This window comes from Oncorhynchus tshawytscha, linkage group LG02 (assembly GCF_018296145.1).
Source record: "Oncorhynchus tshawytscha isolate Ot180627B linkage group LG02, Otsh_v2.0, whole genome shotgun sequence".
Lineage (NCBI taxonomy): Eukaryota > Metazoa > Chordata > Actinopteri > Salmoniformes > Salmonidae > Oncorhynchus > Oncorhynchus tshawytscha.
In genome coordinates, this window is record NC_056430.1 from 66,143,052 (window position 1) to 66,159,186 (window position 16,135).

General features: G+C 47.3%; 1 protein-coding gene across 3 annotated transcripts in view; it reads left to right on the forward strand.

Annotated features, from left to right (window-relative positions):
• pkn1a (protein kinase N1a) overlaps positions 1–15,887 on the forward strand; it is a 49,862-nt gene extending 33,975 nt beyond the window's left edge. For 2 of the 3 annotated variants that reach the window (XM_024442394.2, XM_024442395.2), the window contains exons 2-23: positions 2,048–2,242; positions 2,490–2,595; positions 2,745–2,893; positions 3,314–3,434; positions 7,466–7,611; positions 8,076–8,289; positions 8,670–8,870; positions 9,002–9,111; positions 9,332–9,475; positions 9,632–9,707; positions 10,821–10,950; positions 11,195–11,279; positions 11,434–11,513; positions 11,783–11,855; positions 11,963–12,054; positions 12,226–12,402; positions 12,490–12,552; positions 12,641–12,717; positions 12,902–13,044; positions 13,296–13,403; positions 13,642–13,722; positions 13,892–15,887. In XM_024442394.2, coding sequence (XP_024298162.2) covers positions 2,048–2,242; positions 2,490–2,595; positions 2,745–2,893; positions 3,314–3,434; positions 7,466–7,611; positions 8,076–8,289; positions 8,670–8,870; positions 9,002–9,111; positions 9,332–9,475; positions 9,632–9,707; positions 10,821–10,950; positions 11,195–11,279; positions 11,434–11,513; positions 11,783–11,855; positions 11,963–12,054; positions 12,226–12,402; positions 12,490–12,552; positions 12,641–12,717; positions 12,902–13,044; positions 13,296–13,403; positions 13,642–13,722; positions 13,892–14,095 — 2,775 coding nt within the window. In that variant the 3' untranslated portion in view covers positions 14,096–15,887. Of the gene's footprint in view, positions 1–1,461; positions 1,609–2,047; positions 2,243–2,489; positions 2,596–2,744; positions 2,894–3,313; positions 3,435–7,465; positions 7,612–8,075; positions 8,290–8,669; positions 8,871–9,001; positions 9,112–9,331; positions 9,476–9,631; positions 9,708–10,820; positions 10,951–11,194; positions 11,280–11,433; positions 11,514–11,782; positions 11,856–11,962; positions 12,055–12,225; positions 12,403–12,489; positions 12,553–12,640; positions 12,718–12,901; positions 13,045–13,295; positions 13,404–13,641; positions 13,723–13,891 lie in introns of those variants that run through there. The other variant, XM_024442396.2, reaches the window with a different exon arrangement.
• The last annotated feature ends 248 nt before the right edge of the window (positions 15,888–16,135 follow it).

The following is a 16,135-nucleotide window of genomic DNA, read 5'->3' on the forward strand; positions in this document are numbered from 1 at the left end:
GCTGTTTAGAAGCCTCTTGGTAGCAGAGAGTCTATGACTAGGATGGCTGAAGTCTTTGACAATTTGTTGGGCCTTCCTCTGACACCGCCTGGTATAGAGGTCCTGTATGGTAGGAAGCTTCTCCCCGGTGATGTACTGGGCCATACGAGCACTACCCTCTGTCGTGCTTTGCGGTCGGAGGCCGAGCAGTTGCCGTACCAGGCAGTGATGCAACAAGTCAGGATGCTCTCGATGGTGCAGCTGTAGAACCTTTTGAGGATCTGAGGACCCATGCCACATTTTTTCAGTCTCCTGAGGGGAAATAGGTGTTGTGTCCTCTTCATGACTGTCTTGATGTGCTTGGACCATGTTAGTTTGCTGGTGATGTGGACACCAAGAAAGTTGAAGCTCTCAACCTGCTCCACCATAGCCCTGTTGATGAGAATGGGGGCATGCTCGGTCCTCCTTTTCCTGTAGTCCACAATCAATCTCCTTGGTCTTGATCACGTTGAGGGAGAGGTTGTTGTCCTGGCACCACCCGGCCAGTTCTCTGGCCTCCTCCCTATAGGCTTTCTCGTCGTTGTCGGTGATCAGGCCTACCACGGTCGTGTCATCGGCAAACTTGATGATGGCGTTGGAGTCGTGTCTGGCCGTGCAGTCAATGTGTTTGCATTGCATTTTCAACTCTACCGGTAGTTTTGCTGTTGCGTTAAATAGCGAACGTGCCCACTCTGGTCTTGGTATGTGCGCTATAGTCAACAGCTCGCAGATACAGTACGGGTAGGCTACACGATGAGATTAATGGATAAGCTCAAGAATGTTTTTATTTGTCAAAACGTCAGTCAAGCATCGACGATCATGTCACCAGAATTAGACCCTCAACATTTATTGGAATGGAGCATCAAGGTCCATACCTTTCGCTTTCACCACCCTGTGAAGTTCATAACATATTTCATCTGTAGCCTAATTTAAACTGCAGGGATACTAGGGTCGTAGTGCGAGGACCACACAATATGTCATCGCGTGACTCCCAAGTTTACTTCCAAATGATGGTTATTGTATCCATATTTGCACATAACAGCGTTTCCACCGCCATTTCTCGCATAATACATTTTAGACACAAAAAGGTCCCACCATGTCGAACGGACAAATTATCTGTCGGCATTTATAAAATTGTACCGACACTTCCTGTTTCCATCACAGCTGTCGGGTTTTAATTTTTAAAATGTTATATACGCTATGACTTTACTCACGTAAAAACGGTGGATGGAAACATGGTTAGTCATTTACTTCAAAGAAGACAGGATGGAAGGATGCATTTTAGTATGTTTGGAACCGGGCCCTCTCTCTCTCTCCCTGATAGCAGAGCTACACAGGCAGGAAACAGGGAGGGCCTGAGCTGGTGTGGGACGGATATCCTGTCCCCCCCTAACGCTACTCCTCTACAACCCCGACTATCTTTTCCTTTCTGTTTCTCTACTCCAACTCAATGGGCCTTGGTGTGGTTTTAGCAAGCGGTGTCGTCAGAGGTTCTCTGTCGCTGTGGTCTGGCGGTTGTAATTTGAAGGTGAAAGGGGGACTATGTGTTGGTCTGGCGATGGGCTGTTTGAGGACGACGACAGCCAGGAGGTGATGTATTGTTTACTGTTTTAGGGGGGACAGGGCTGTGATTTCTCTAGCAGTGATTCACCCTGTCTCCCGCTGGTTCCCTGATTGTTTGGCTGGTTTGCTGGCTGACTTTCTCCCTGAGGGAATTGCAGCTTGTGGTAACTACTGTGTTGCTGACTGTACAGTCAAGCTCAGATTTAGAGCTCAGAACATTGGCAATTTCAGGGGGGACTGTGGACTGGAGAGATGTGAAGTCTTGAGCGTTGTAGCTAGCTATCATCCTCCTGAAATATGTATCTGGCCTGCGTTTGAGTTTTCTACAAACACATGCTAATATTTTTTCTATCCTCTCCTTCCCATTTCCTTCCTCTCCCTCTTTCTGTCTTCTGTTACCCCCTTTCCTCTCTCTCCTTCCCCTTTTTCACCCCTCATCCTTCCGCTCCCTCTTCCCCCTATCCAGAGTGACCCAGGTGGGCTGTCCGTCTTAGAGCAGCTGGGTCTGGGCCAGAGCTCGGACTTCTCAGACACCACGGTGCAGCAGCGTCTTGATGAGCAGCGGGAGAAGATCCGCAGGGAGATCAGGAAGGAGCTGAAGATCAAGGAGGGAGCTGACAACCTCCGCAGGGCCACCACCGATAAGAGGAATGCCTCCCAGGTAGGATAGGTTTCCTCCCCTTACACTCTTAGTTCAACTCCCCCCTCTTACAATGTAATATAATAGTTTTTGTTTCATTTTGTGTTTATTAGGTTACCTCAAATAAAGTGTAGGGCATTGCATATAAGTAAACATAGTGACACAACACGAAACATTATGCATTCACTGACAAGCATTGATGTAAAGTGCCATCAGCATTGGAAAGGTGCTATATGAATGTCATCGGTTGTTGTGTGTTATTTATTAGGTGGATTCCCAACTGCGCAGCTCCAACCGTAAGCTGGAAGACCTGCATGCTCAGTTACAGGAGCTGGACGCTCACATCATGGTCAAGGGAGGAGACGACAACAAGGGTATGTTTTTAGACGATTCCATTTGTTTTATGGGTCACCCATGCATAGTCATAGCAAGGCTATGGAGATGTTGGTTGCCATGGTAGATTTACCTCAAGGTGTTGTGTTGGTATTGCAATGACAACATGTATCTGACCTTTGACCCCCAGATGACCCACCCCAGTCCCCGGGGGCAGAGAGCCGCTCGTCAGCAAGCCAGGACCGCATTGCCGCCCTGGAGAGACAGCTCAACATCGAGCTCAAGGTCAAACAGGGAGCCGAGAACATGATTCCAATCTATGCCAACGGATCCACCAAGGTACTCTCCTCTCTAACCAACCATCTGCTGATTCATCCCCTCTGTACTTACTGCACCTCTTTCCTCCCTCCCCATCTGCTGATTGTCCTTGTGTCCTGTCACTTCAGGTCTCTGATTGTCCTTGTTCCTATGCCCCGCTTAAATGCATGCTGCTCCTTAATCTACAGTGATCTGATTACACAGAAACTGGGAAAAGCAACATGGTGGATTCATACCAGAATTTAGCTTTCACCTGCATACGTATATCACATCAGTGTATATCACATCAGTGTATATCACATCAGTGTACATCACATCAGTGTATATCACATCAGTGCAGATGCAGAAAAGGAAAGAAAGCCATTTAGACTTAAGATGATTCATCACATCTTCTAACCCGGGTCTTGACTTCCTGTGTCTTTCTCCTCCTCCTCCAATCAGGACAAGAAGATGCTACAGACGGCACAGCAGATGCTGCAGGACAGCAAGACCAAGATCGACATCATCCGCATGCAGATCCGCAAGAACGTGCAGGCCACTGAGCACACCGAAGACCTTCAGGGTAGGACAGTGTATACCTGTCTGGTGGCCCTCTCTCTCTGCCCATCTGTCTGGGCGGCCCTCTCTCTCTCTGCCCATCTGTCTGGGCGGCCCTCTCTCTCTCTGCCCATCTGTCTGGGCGGCCCTCTCTCTCTCTGCCCATCTGTCTGGGCGGCCATCTGTCCCCCTCTCTGCCCATCTGTCTGGGCGGCCCTCTCTCTCTCTGCCCATCTGTCTGGGCGGCCCTCTCTCTCTGCCCATCTGTCTGGGCGGCCCTCTCTCTCTGTGCCCATCTGTCTGGGCGGCCCTCTGTGCCCAACTGTCTGGGCGGCCCTCTCTCTCTCTACTGCCCATCTGTCTGGGCGGCCCTCTCTCTCTGTGCCCATCTGTCTGGGCGGCTCTCTCTCTCTGTGCCCATCTGTCTGGGCGGCCCTCTCTCTCTGTGCCCATCTGTCTGGGCCCATCTGTCTGGGCGGCCCTCTCTCTCTCTGCCCATCTGTCTGGGCGGCCCTCTCTCTCTGTGCCCATCTGTCTGCCCATCTGTCTGGCGGCCCTCTCTCTTTGTGCCCATCTGTCTGGGCGGCCCTCTCTCTTGTGCCCATCTGTCTGGGCGGCCCTCTCTCTCTCTGCCCATCTGTCTGGGCGGCCCTCTCTCTTGTGCCCATCTGTCTGGGCGGCCCTCTCTCTGTGCCCATCTGTCCCATCTGTCTGGGCGTGCCCATCTGTCTCTCTCTCTACTGCCCATCTGTCTGCCCATCTGTCTGGGCGGCCCTCTCTCTGTGTGCCCATCTGTCTGGGCGGCCCTCTCTCTCTGTTTGTCTGTGTCTCTGTCCGTTTATTTGTCTGATTTGCAGGTCAACACTTTGCCACTGTCCAACTGTCTGCCTGCAAAATGTATCTATCTATTTTTGACTGTGGAGATAAAATATGTCTCGGAGGTACAGGTTTTGTCTGTGAGGCTGGAAGGTTGCCAGCACATTTCACTTTACCTCAATCCGTCAAATGGCATTTCAGTCAAAAGGCCATAAATACTGCCCAGCTCTGACCTCTCCCCATGTACAGAATGTTAATCTGCCTCCCCCTGCGTAGCCAACTAGCCGCGTATCTGTCCAGACTGAGATGAGGCTAACAGATCAATACTCTACGGCCTCAGAGACTGTCTGGATGGTTCTCTCCTGGAGTGAGGAGGGCAGCGAGACTCATTGACATCCCGTGTGTGTGTGTGTCTGTCTCTTGCCCTCTCAAAGCTGTGGGCTCAGCAGAACCTGGAGAGAACACGCATACAAACGCTTTTGCACACAAACACTGACTTTCAAAGTACATGTTACACACACACACACACTAGCACTCATCGTGCATTATGAGTTAGCAGGCGATGGATGGATCTCAGTGGCAGCAAGGCACATGAATGGGCCTTTATGGGCCCTCCATCCTCAGGAAACAGATAATGGGGTCATCTGGAGAAGAGAGGGATTGATGGAGGTCAGGAGAGGGAGATGGAAGGAAAGCAGTAAGGAGGAGAGGGGAACTGAAAGTTATTTGGAGGGATTTTAAGGATAATGTAATGTAATAATGTATTCCTATGGGCAGGCGTTAACTGGTGTACTCATCTGTACCCAACAGAGCTCTGGCTAGTGAGGATAGTGTATTCCCTATGGAATATGTCTAACAGGTGTTTTCCTCGTCACTGGTTAGAAGCAACTTCTTTAACTTTCAAATGTAGACATGCATTTTTTTTTTTTTTTACCATTATTTAACCAGGTAGGCAAGTTGAGAACAAGTTCTCATTTACAATTGCGACCTGGCCAAGATAAAGCAAAGCAGTTCGACAGATACAACGACACAGAGTTACACATGGAGTAAAACAAACATACAGTCAATGATACAGTATAAACAAGTCTATATACGATGTGAGCAAATGAGGTGAGAAGGGAGGTAAAGGCAAAAAAAGGCCATGGTGGCAAAGTAAATACAATATAGCAAGTAAAACACTGGAATGGTAGATTTGCAGTGGAAGAATGTGCAAAGTAGAAATAAAAATAATGTGGTGCGAAGGAGCAAAATAAATAAAATAAATACAGTAGGGAAAGAGGTAGTTGTTTGGGCTAAATTATAGGTGGGCTATGTACAGGTGCAGTAATCTGTGAGCTGCTCTGACAGTTGGTGCTTAAAGCTAGTGAGGGAGATAAGTGTTAACAGTTTCAGAGATTTTTGTAGTTCGTTCAAGTCATTGGCAGCAGAGAACTGGAAGGAGAGGCGGCCAAAGAAAGAATTGGTTTTGGGGGTGACCAGAGAGATATACCTGCTGGAGCGTGTGCTACAGGTGGGAGATGCTATGGTGACCAGCGAGCTGAGATAAGGGGGGACTTTACCTAGCAGGGTCTTGTAGATGACATGGAGCCAGTGGGTTTGGCGACGAGTATGAAGCGAGGGCCAGCCAACGAGAGTGTACAGGTCGCAATGGTGGGTAGTATATGGGGCTTTGGTGACAAAACGGATTGCACTGTGATAGACTGCATCCAATTTGTTGAGTAGGGTATTGGAGGCTATTTTGTAAATGACATCGCCGAAGTCGAGGATTGGAAGGATGGTCAGTTTTACAAGGGTATGTTTGGCAGCATGAGTGAAGGATGCTTTGTTGCGAAATAGGAAGCCAATTCTAGATTTAACTTTGGATTGGAGATGTTTGATGTGGGTCTGGAAGGAGAGTTTACAGTCTAACCAGACACCTAGGTATTTGTAGTTGTCCATCTATTCTAAGTCAGAGCCGTCCAGAGTAGTGATGTTGGGCAGGTGCAGGTAGCGATCGGTTGAAGCGCATGCATTTAGTTTTACTTGTATTTAAGAGCAATTGGAGGCCACGGAAGGAGAGTTGTATGGCATTGAAACTTGCCTGGAGGGTTGTTAACACAGTGTCCAAAGAAGGGCCAGAAGTATACAGAATGGTGTCGTCTGCGTAGAGGTGGATCAGAGACACACCAGCAGCAAGAGGGACATTATTGATGCTATCTTTGCATGATGACGGATCGTTGTTAAAATGTAGCAGGGTGAATGTGGTGTTGAGGATGGGATTTTCACCCTAAGTGGCTTTAGTGGTTGGTTAGCCAATGACTTCCACTTCCACACACATACACTTTCAACAACAGACCCCCATCACACACTCGCATAGAGGTAAACACACACTCCCTCTGTATATACATAAATGCGTGCGCAAGCACACACACACACACACACACACCCTTTACGGTCAGTCAGAAGGGTCTCTGGCACCCAGCCGAAGACCTTATTAGGAGATAAAGGAATTCAACCACATACCCAGCCACCTTTCTCATCTGTGTCTCTCTCTCTGTCTCTCTCTCTCATATTCAACCACATACCCACTTCTCTCCTGTTTGCCCCTCTCTACTTGACTCTCTTCCTTCCCCCTCTCTCTCACTCCCCACCCACCTCTCACTCTCTCCTTCACTCTCTCCCCCTCTCTCTTTGTTTCTCTCTTCCTTCCCTCTCTGCCCTCTCACTCTCTCCTTCACTCCGTCCCCCCATTCTCCTTCTCTGTCTGTCTGTCTCTTTCTCTCTCTCTCCCTCCTCCCTCGGTTTTATCATTGGCATTATTCCAACACATGTTGATGAAATGTCTCTACCCCTCTGCTATTCCGCAGTCTGAATAAAAAGGATGTGTCATCTTGACACATCTGTCCCAGTACTCCTGGAGAGGAGCCATATTCTCCCTGTCTCTTTTAACACATCACCAGTGACGGGTGAAAGCAGAATGGTAGAAGGACCAGCACCTGTCAAGTCAGGTCAGATTAGTGGTTGTGACAGAAAGCATGAAGTACAGTACCTAAACTACACTGACCCCCTTTCTCTCAGGGCTAGAGTTTTCCTGATAAATAAAACATTCCGGGTTTTTTTATACCTCAGTGTATATCAGAATATATCAGGAACTCTAAAACTATTATTGAAGTTAACCGATGTCGATCACATGCTCTTTCTCTCTCTCTCTCTTTCTCTTCTTTCTCTCTTTCTTTCTCTCTCTCTTTCTTCCTCCCCCAGGTAACCAGGACATGTATGGTGTAGAGCTGCGTATTGAGGAGCTCAGGCATCACTACAGAGTAGAACACGCTGTGGCAGATGGAGCTAAGAATGTCCTCCGGCTACTGGGGGCCAGCAAGGTCCAGGATAAGAAGGCCCTGTCAGAGGTACACACCACATACATGTGTAGACACACACAGAACATGAACACACACCACATACATGTGCAGACACACAGACCATGAACACACAAAACAGAACTCATTGCGTGCAAAACTCACTCTACATGGATGCATATGAGTCCATACATACTGTACATAATTACCTTCACGTCCGAACACACACTTACAACCCCATTCTCCAGGGTTGTGTTCATTGGGTACAAACAGGTGAAAATGTGTCCAAACAGAATTTGAAAATAAACCTTCTTTTGAAGTTAATTTAAACTTTTTCATGCCTACCGCGCACGACCCTGGTTTGGTCTTTAGGATCTCACCCCTATCCTTCCAAATCCCCAAATCTCTCTACCTCCAGGCCCAGTCATTTGTAAACCCACACTTCTATACAGTACATACACTCCTGGTCTATTTTCGAGCATCTCACCCCACTGCCCCCCCCCCATCTCTTCCAGGCCCAGTGTCGTCTGAGCGAGGCGTCCCAGCGGTTGGACCTCCTGAGGGACTCTCTGGACCAGCGTCTGGCCGACCTGCCGGAGGACCACCCCAAGGCCTGCCTCATCAAGGAGGAACTAGTCCTGGCCTCTTCCCCGGCCTTCAGCTCCCGCCACAGTGCCCCATACCTTCACAACCAGTACAGCACCCTCAGCAAGCCCTCCCCGCTCACTGGTGAGAGACACTGGTCTAAATGTGTCAATAGGATTCAATAATCTACTAATATAATATACCATTTAGCAGACGCTTTTATCCAAACTGACTTACAATCATGCGTGCATACATTTTTACATATATTCACACTCATTCTGTTTCACTGGCGTCATGCCCTGGCTTATGGATTGTTCTTGATTGTGAACTATTGATAGTGGTTTCGTAGCGGTTAGCTTCACAATGCCAAAGCGGGCACAATATCTAGATTATTTCAAATAAACTTTGATAGGAGCATCTTTACATCAAGTGATTAAGCTTTTGCTTTAGGTTAGATGGTGGTGTCTCAGGAACATGACCCATGTGCTCACTGTCTTTCTCTGACCCCGCCCCCTTGTCTTCAGGTACTCTCCAGGTGCAGCTGCTGGGCTGTGTGGGGGTGTTGGAGGTGGTCCCGGGCCGCAGTAAGGGCACGGCGGTCATGCTGCCCTGCTACAGCCCCGGGGAGGGACGCTCCTTCATGAACCGCAGCAGCAAGAGCAACCTGTACGGACGCAGCGGGAGCGTCAGCGGCAAGACTCCCAGCAAGACCGACGAACTCTCCTGTGAGTGGCTCGGGTAGAGCGTGTGTGTCAAATGAACCATATCGTTACCATGGAATTACCCATATGGATTGTGCTGTTAAATGGATGTTTATGTACAGGTGTATTTGTGTAATGTGTGTGTGTGTGTGTAGCGGAGGTGAGTGCGGTGCTGAAGATGGATAACTCAGTGGTGGGTCAGACAGCCTGGAAGAGTGTAGGGGAGCAGGCCTGGGACCAGACCTTCACTGTGGAGCTGGAGAGGGTGAGAGGTCACACACACACACACTCAGAAACACACAGAGACAATGCTTAGACAAGTACAAATGTCCTCTCTGTCTCTCACTCGCATGTACTCACTCATACACACAAAATGAACCAGTCTTCACACACTCTTACTCCTACACTTCGGAGTCAGCTCTCTGAAGATGTATCATGTGTCTGTGTGTATCTTAGTTGGAACCTGTTACGTGTGTGTGTTCCAGTCCAGGGAGATGGAGATAGCAGTGTACTGGAAGGACTACCGCTCGCTGTGCGCTCTCAAGTACCTGAAGCTGGAGGACTTCCTGGACAACCAGAAACACAGAGTTCAGCTGGAGCTGGAGCCTCAGGGACTGCTTCTGGCTGAGGTAGGTTTCAACACACACACACACACACACACACACACACACACACATGCTGTGAACTTGATGTCATTAAATAAGTATCAAAACAGTGTTTGGTAATTGAGTTGATAGATCCATTATATAGAGTGCAGGTGTGATGTGTGTGATTTTGTTGTTCAGGTGATATTCTTCAACCCGGTGTTTGAGAGAGTCACACGCCTTCAGAGACAGAAGAAGGTCTTCTCCAGACAGCACGGTGAGAGAGGGCAGGGGGGAATCCAGAACCTACTGGTACAGTGGATATCTTACTTCAGTTTTTCCCCACAGAACTAGGATGAGATTGTATTTCTATGGCATTTTTTATTATGATGAAAATGGAAGGGTTGACCTCACCATAGCATCCCCTTGTGGTCATAACAGATTTAACAGCATTGTGTCTTTTAAAAAATGGGTGCGTTTGCTGTTGTGTAGAGCTGGATTTATTGTGTGAGATTGTGGTGTGTGTGTTTGATCTGTTCCGGTGTGTGTTTGATCTGTTCCGGTGTGTGTTTGATCTGTTCAGGTGTGTGTTTGATCTGTTCAGGTGTGTGTTTGATCTGTTCAGGTGTGTGTTTGATCTGTTCCGGTGTGTGTTTGATCTGTTCAGGTGTGTGTTTGATCTGTTCCGGTGTGTGTTTGATCTGTTCAGGTGTGTGTTTGATCTGTTCCGGTGTGTGTTTGATCTGTTCCGGTGTGTCTTTGATCTGTTCCGGTTTGATCTGTTCCGGTGTGTCTTTGAACTGTTCCCGGTGTGTGAACTTTGATCTGTTCCGGTGTGTCTTTGAACTGTTCCCGGTGTGTGTTTGATCTGTTCCGGTGTGTCTTTGATCTGTTCCGGTGTGTGTTTGAACTTTGATCTGTTCCGGTGTGTGTTTGAACTGTTCCGGTGTGTGTTTGAACTGTTCCGGTGTGTGTTTGAACTGTTCAGGTGTGTGTTTGAACTGTTCAGGTGTGTGTTTGAACTCTGTTTTGAACTGTTCGGTGTGTGTTTGAACTGTTCAGGTGTGTGTTTGAACTGTTCCGGTGTGTGTTTGAACTGTTCAGGTGTGTGTTTGAACTGTTCAGTGTGTGTTTGAACTGTTCCGGTGTGTGTTTGATCTGTTCAGGTGTGTGTTTGAACTGTTCCGGTGTGTGTTTGAACTGTTCAGGTGTGTGTTTGAACTGTTCAGGTGTGTGTTTGAACTGTTCAGGTGTGTGTTTGAACTGTTCAGGTGTGTGTTTGAACTGTTCAGGTGTGTGTTTGAACTGTTCAGGTGTGTGTTTGAACTGTTCAGGTGTGTGTTTGAACTGTTCAGGTGTGTGTTTGAACTGTTCAGGTGTGTGTTTGCAGGCAAGGCTTTCCTGAGAGCTCGTCAGATGAACGTTGACATTGGGACCTGGGTCCGACTGCTGAGGAACGCTATCCCCACCGTCAACAACACCGGAACCTACAGCCCCAATGCACACAACCTCAACTCTGGGTAATACACACACAGACACACGACTTGGTGTGTGGCCCACATAAGCAACTTGTACCCAAGTATCTACTCCTCAAATTCATCCCTCTACTTGTTGAATGAACTCCACGTAGCATGCTGTGCACTCTGAACCCTGTAGCTAACGACCCTTTTGTGTCTGTATATATGTGTGTGTTTGCGTATACGCGTGTGTGTTTGCGTATACGCGCGTGTGTTTGTGTGTGTGTATGTTTGCACGTGTTTTCAGGGAGATCTCAGTGGAGAAACTAAGTCTGGACAGTGACTCTCCAGTCAGACATGATTACAGGAGAGACTCTGATAATAACACCCCGGTGAGAGAGGGACAGAAAGACACCAAACCCAATAAGAGAATATCAAAATACAACGTGAGAGGAACCTCACACACTTTATCTCTCTCACTCTTGGCTTTGTTTCTTCCCTCCATCTCTCTATCCCCTTCTTCTCCCTCTGCTCTCTTTTTCTCAGGAGCGGTTGCCAGTGATTGAGCCCTTCTCTCCCCCAGACCTCACCCCTGATCGCCCTGCCCAAACCCCCCCCCTGAGCAGGTGTGCACCCACACTCGTTCCCACGGATGCGGCCACTATGCAGACACACTAATAGTCATTTACATACACCTACACACACACACACACAATGGTTTCACACACACACAACAATGTTATATTGGCAGCTACAAGTGACCATGTGCCTTCCAGGCACCTCCGTTAACATATGAACTGTTGAATGCAGTACAGACCTCTGGCCATGCTGGGCCAGTCACTGTGTTTACTGTGTAGATATAATTTATTGTGGTAATGTGTGTGTCTCTCTACAGTAAACATAAGAAACCCCTGTGCCTCCAGGACTTCAGGCTGATCGCTGTGCTGGGCCGGGGACACTTTGGAAAGGTACGCTTTTCTAACCTCCCTCTGGCCTTAAAGTTCAAATCAACACTTTGATTTAGTCTGAAATGTGACCCTTGAACCCTTTCTGTTTTACTTGTCCTCTCTCTTAGGTGCTGCTGTCAGAGTATAAGAAGACAGGAAGTATATACGCCATCAAGGCCCTGAAGAAAGGAGACATTGTTGCACGGGACGAGGTGGAGAGGTACGTGTTTCTCTGTGTGTGTGGACCTTTCATTTATGCATTTACAAATGTGACTTGTTTTTACATGACTGCAACAATTTGTCATCACACAGGGCTTGAAATTGATCTCTGAAAGCACAGATCTCATGTTCACCATCTCCGTTGTTGTTTTCCTCCTCCCCCTGCCTCCAGTCTGATGTGTGAGAAGCGTATCTTTGAGACGGTGAACGTCTCCCACCACCCCTTCCTGGTCAACCTGTTTGCGTGTTTCCAGACCCCGGAACACGTGTGCTTCGTCATGGAGTACACGGCTGGCGGTGACCTCATGATGCACATCCACGCTGATGTCTTCACTGAACCACGGGCTGTGTACGTAGTGCCAGAGAGTGTGTGTGTGTGTGTACTCCATTTTGTTTTTTGAAGAGGTGTCTTACATGTTTCTGTCTCTGTCTACAGGTTCTATTCAGCCTGTGTGGTTCTGGGGCTGCAGTTTCTCCATGACCACAAGATTGTGTACCGGTGAGTCAACGACACACTCAACACATCTACTCTCTTAGCGTTCCATCCAAGTCCCTGACCGGTCTGTAACGTCTCCTCCCTCCTCCAGAGACCTTAAACTAGACAACTTACTGCTGGATACAGACGGATATGTAAAGATTGCCGACTTTGGACTCTGTAAAGAAGGTGAGTGGTCAGAAGTTTGTTGAGTCTTTACACTTCTATGACGCGTACGTCTGGATACCTAGTGTGTGTGTGTGTGTGTGTGTGTGAACACTTATGTGAGTGCGAGTTTTGTGTGTGTCTGCCTGCGTGCGTCTCTTCCTGCCTGCATGCGTAACACTGTGTAATAACATCTCCCCCTCTATAGGGATGGGCTATGGGGACAGGACCAGTACGTTCTGTGGTACTCCAGAGTTCCTGGCCCCTGAGGTCCTGACCGACACCTCTTACACCAGAGCAGTGGACTGGTGGGGCCTCGGAGTCCTCGTCTATGAGATGCTGGTGGGAGAGGTGAGACATCATTGAAGAGTTGGACAAAATATAGCTATGGAAGGACAGAAAATATCTCTTCACTCTTTATTTGAGTAGACCTATTCAATGAACGTCACTTGGTAGCAGTATACATACAGTGAACAGAAATGTACTATCTATTCCATGACGCGACACATCCCCTTGGGTTTGGTTTTTCTGTCTATTATTGTGAGGTCAGGTATTTAGAAATGGGTTTTCCACTCAACTGTCTGAGTGTATTTCTCTGCTAGTCGCCCTTCCCTGGTGACGATGAGGAGGAGGTGTTTGACAGCATTGTGAATGACGAGGTCCGCTACCCACGATTCCTCTCCACAGAGGCCATCGCCATCATGAGGAGGGTAAGTGGCCACACACACACTCACACCATAGGTCCATGGTCGGTGGCACCTCACAGATTTGTCCATTTAATGATGGTAATGTTGTAGTTCTTGTCTCTTTAATTCATGATTTTGTTTACCTGGGAACAGCAAGACTCTCTCAATAACCCCTATAATTATCTCGTTAGCAAGTTTAGTATAACAGCTGGTAATTTGACTTCTATAATGTGTGTGTGTGTGTGTGTGTGTGTGTGAACAGCTGTTGAGGAGGAACCCAGAGAGAAGACTAGGCTCTGGTGAGAAAGATGCTGATGAGATAAAGAAACAGCCTTTCTTCCGGGTGAGTCAGAAATCCATGACACCATATTCATCTTTTTCCATTTCTCTTCATCCCACACTTTTTTTTTTTTACAGGAACATCTTTTTCCACCATGATTTAGCTTTTTGTTAAACCTCTCTCTCTCTCTTCTCTCTCTCTCCCTCTCCTCTCTCCTCTCTCCTCTCTCCAGGGTCTGGATTGGGAGGCCCTGCTACAGAGGAAGCTGCCCCCTCCCTTCGTTCCCTCCATCAAGGGCCGAGAGGACGTCAGCAACTTCGACGAGGAGTTCACCGCTGAGCCTCCCACCCTGACACCGCCGCGCGAGCCCCGCACGCTCTCCCGCAAGGACCAGGACGGCTTCTGCGACTTCGACTACGTCTCCGACCTCTGCTAGGGGTCGAGAGGTCGTGACCTCTATCACGTCATCATATGAGGGTCATGGGGTCACGGCAGTCTGCAAGGGTGGTCTGCTGCATCCACCACACTGTGATATGAGAAACTGAGAAGGGTCAGTCTGTAGTGTAGTCTGTCTGTGTGGGAGGTATGAACTAGAGGAGATTAATGCAGACCCAGGCCAAGACTCTGTGGCTGTGTTGCTATGTACACTCTGTGGCTGTGCTTTTGTCTTTTGTTTTTTGTTTGTTTGGATACACTGCAGCAGCATCTCACTTAACTGTGAGAAGGGGCCCATCAAGAGGACTAGTGGTTGATGGGAAATGAAGTTATGTTACAATGAGACATGACTATGTTTTCCAAAGGAAAAGAAGAAAGAAAAAAAGAAGCTGTGACGCCCGTTAAGCTTGTGCCACCTCCTCCCTATCTAGAACACTCCAATGGCTGTGTCCTTACAAGAACTTGTCATAACATGTGTAACTTCTACTACACAGTCAACCCCTTTAACTTTGCCTTACAGTTCCATCCTCCTTTGTGCCAGTGTTGTAGCCTGCTCTGAGGATAGAGGAGGATCTCCATGTAACGTTCAGGGTTGGGATCCATTCCATTTCAATTCAGTCAATTAAGGAAGTCAATTGGAATTTCAGTTTATTTCCTGAATTGAAATGGAATGGACCCCAACCCTGGTTCCTTCATACTGTGACAAAACACAAATAATATTTGGGAGAGGGTGTGGTGGGGTAGGTGCATGGCTTGAAATGATGCCTTACATTTCTACTGGGATCTATAGAAATGCATTTCATTTTGTTATTTTGTGGTCCTTAGTAACCAACTGTGGTCCTTGGTATGCAATAAGGGTGATAATGTTTTACATTAAAGCTAAGAGGAGAAAAGGAAGTACCTCCATCTGCCTATCAAAATGGTTTCTTGAAGGAAGGTGAATCAACAGTGTGTAGAATCATATATATATATTACTCTACATTATTGTGAACAATCACCTATCAAGTTACCCAATGCTAGTCTTGTGTCTCAAAAGGGGTAAAGAACCACTGCTTGGAGGAACGGTCAATTCTGATCCAACCAGATCACTAGTGCATTCACAATGGGCAATTGTTGCCCTTTTAACATTCTTTAAAATGTTCTGATTTTAGTTGTTATTATGGCAAAAAAATCGACGGTGACAGTGCTTTTGGTTCTGTTTTTGGTTGATGATGAAGTTGTTGAGAAAAGCCACAGAGAGCATTATTGAATTTATCCTGTTGCCTTTTAATTGGTCCAGTCTGTGAATTTTATATAAGGGTGTCTCATGTGGCAGTCTACACCTGTGCCATTTGGTCATATTTGAACACACACACACACACACACACACACAAAAGAAAAGCTGAAGGATGCATGTCTCGTTCCTAACATTTAAATATTCACACTAACACACACTGAGAGACTTTAATGCTCAAGACACTCAAATTCAATCAGTGGCATGAAGCGGAAACACATTGAAGCAAGGAATCATGCTCAATGCTTCTCCAAGTTGAAGTGACCATTAAGAACGGATCTAGGATCAGTTTGACCTTAGATCAGAACTTAGAGGCAGCTTCATCCTCCAACTACAATACATGCTCATCTGCAGAAGTCATTAGAAAACATACTTGACCTCCCTTGTCTCTGTGTATGGGGGTGTGTTGTGAATCATGTTTGTCTGGCTGCAGACTACTTATCTTGTGTACGACTATACAAAAGGAAGTGAAAGTATGAGATGAGTTATTTATAAAGAAAATCTGGTGGAAAAACGTGTGTATATGGTTTACTGTGTTTGATTGGGCGTCTCATCATCAGACCATTCTCTGTCACCTCCCTGCTATTAATGCAATACTGTATCTTCACAAGTAAGATGGTCATAAAACAAAAGTAATTTTTAGACAAGCTTTACCACGTAAACTCATGAAGAATATCCTGAAAGTATCAACTCGTGTCCTCTCGAATTAATGTATGAAACAAAAAAAATAGATGCAAACATCAACATCCACTTTCAAACATGCAAGCA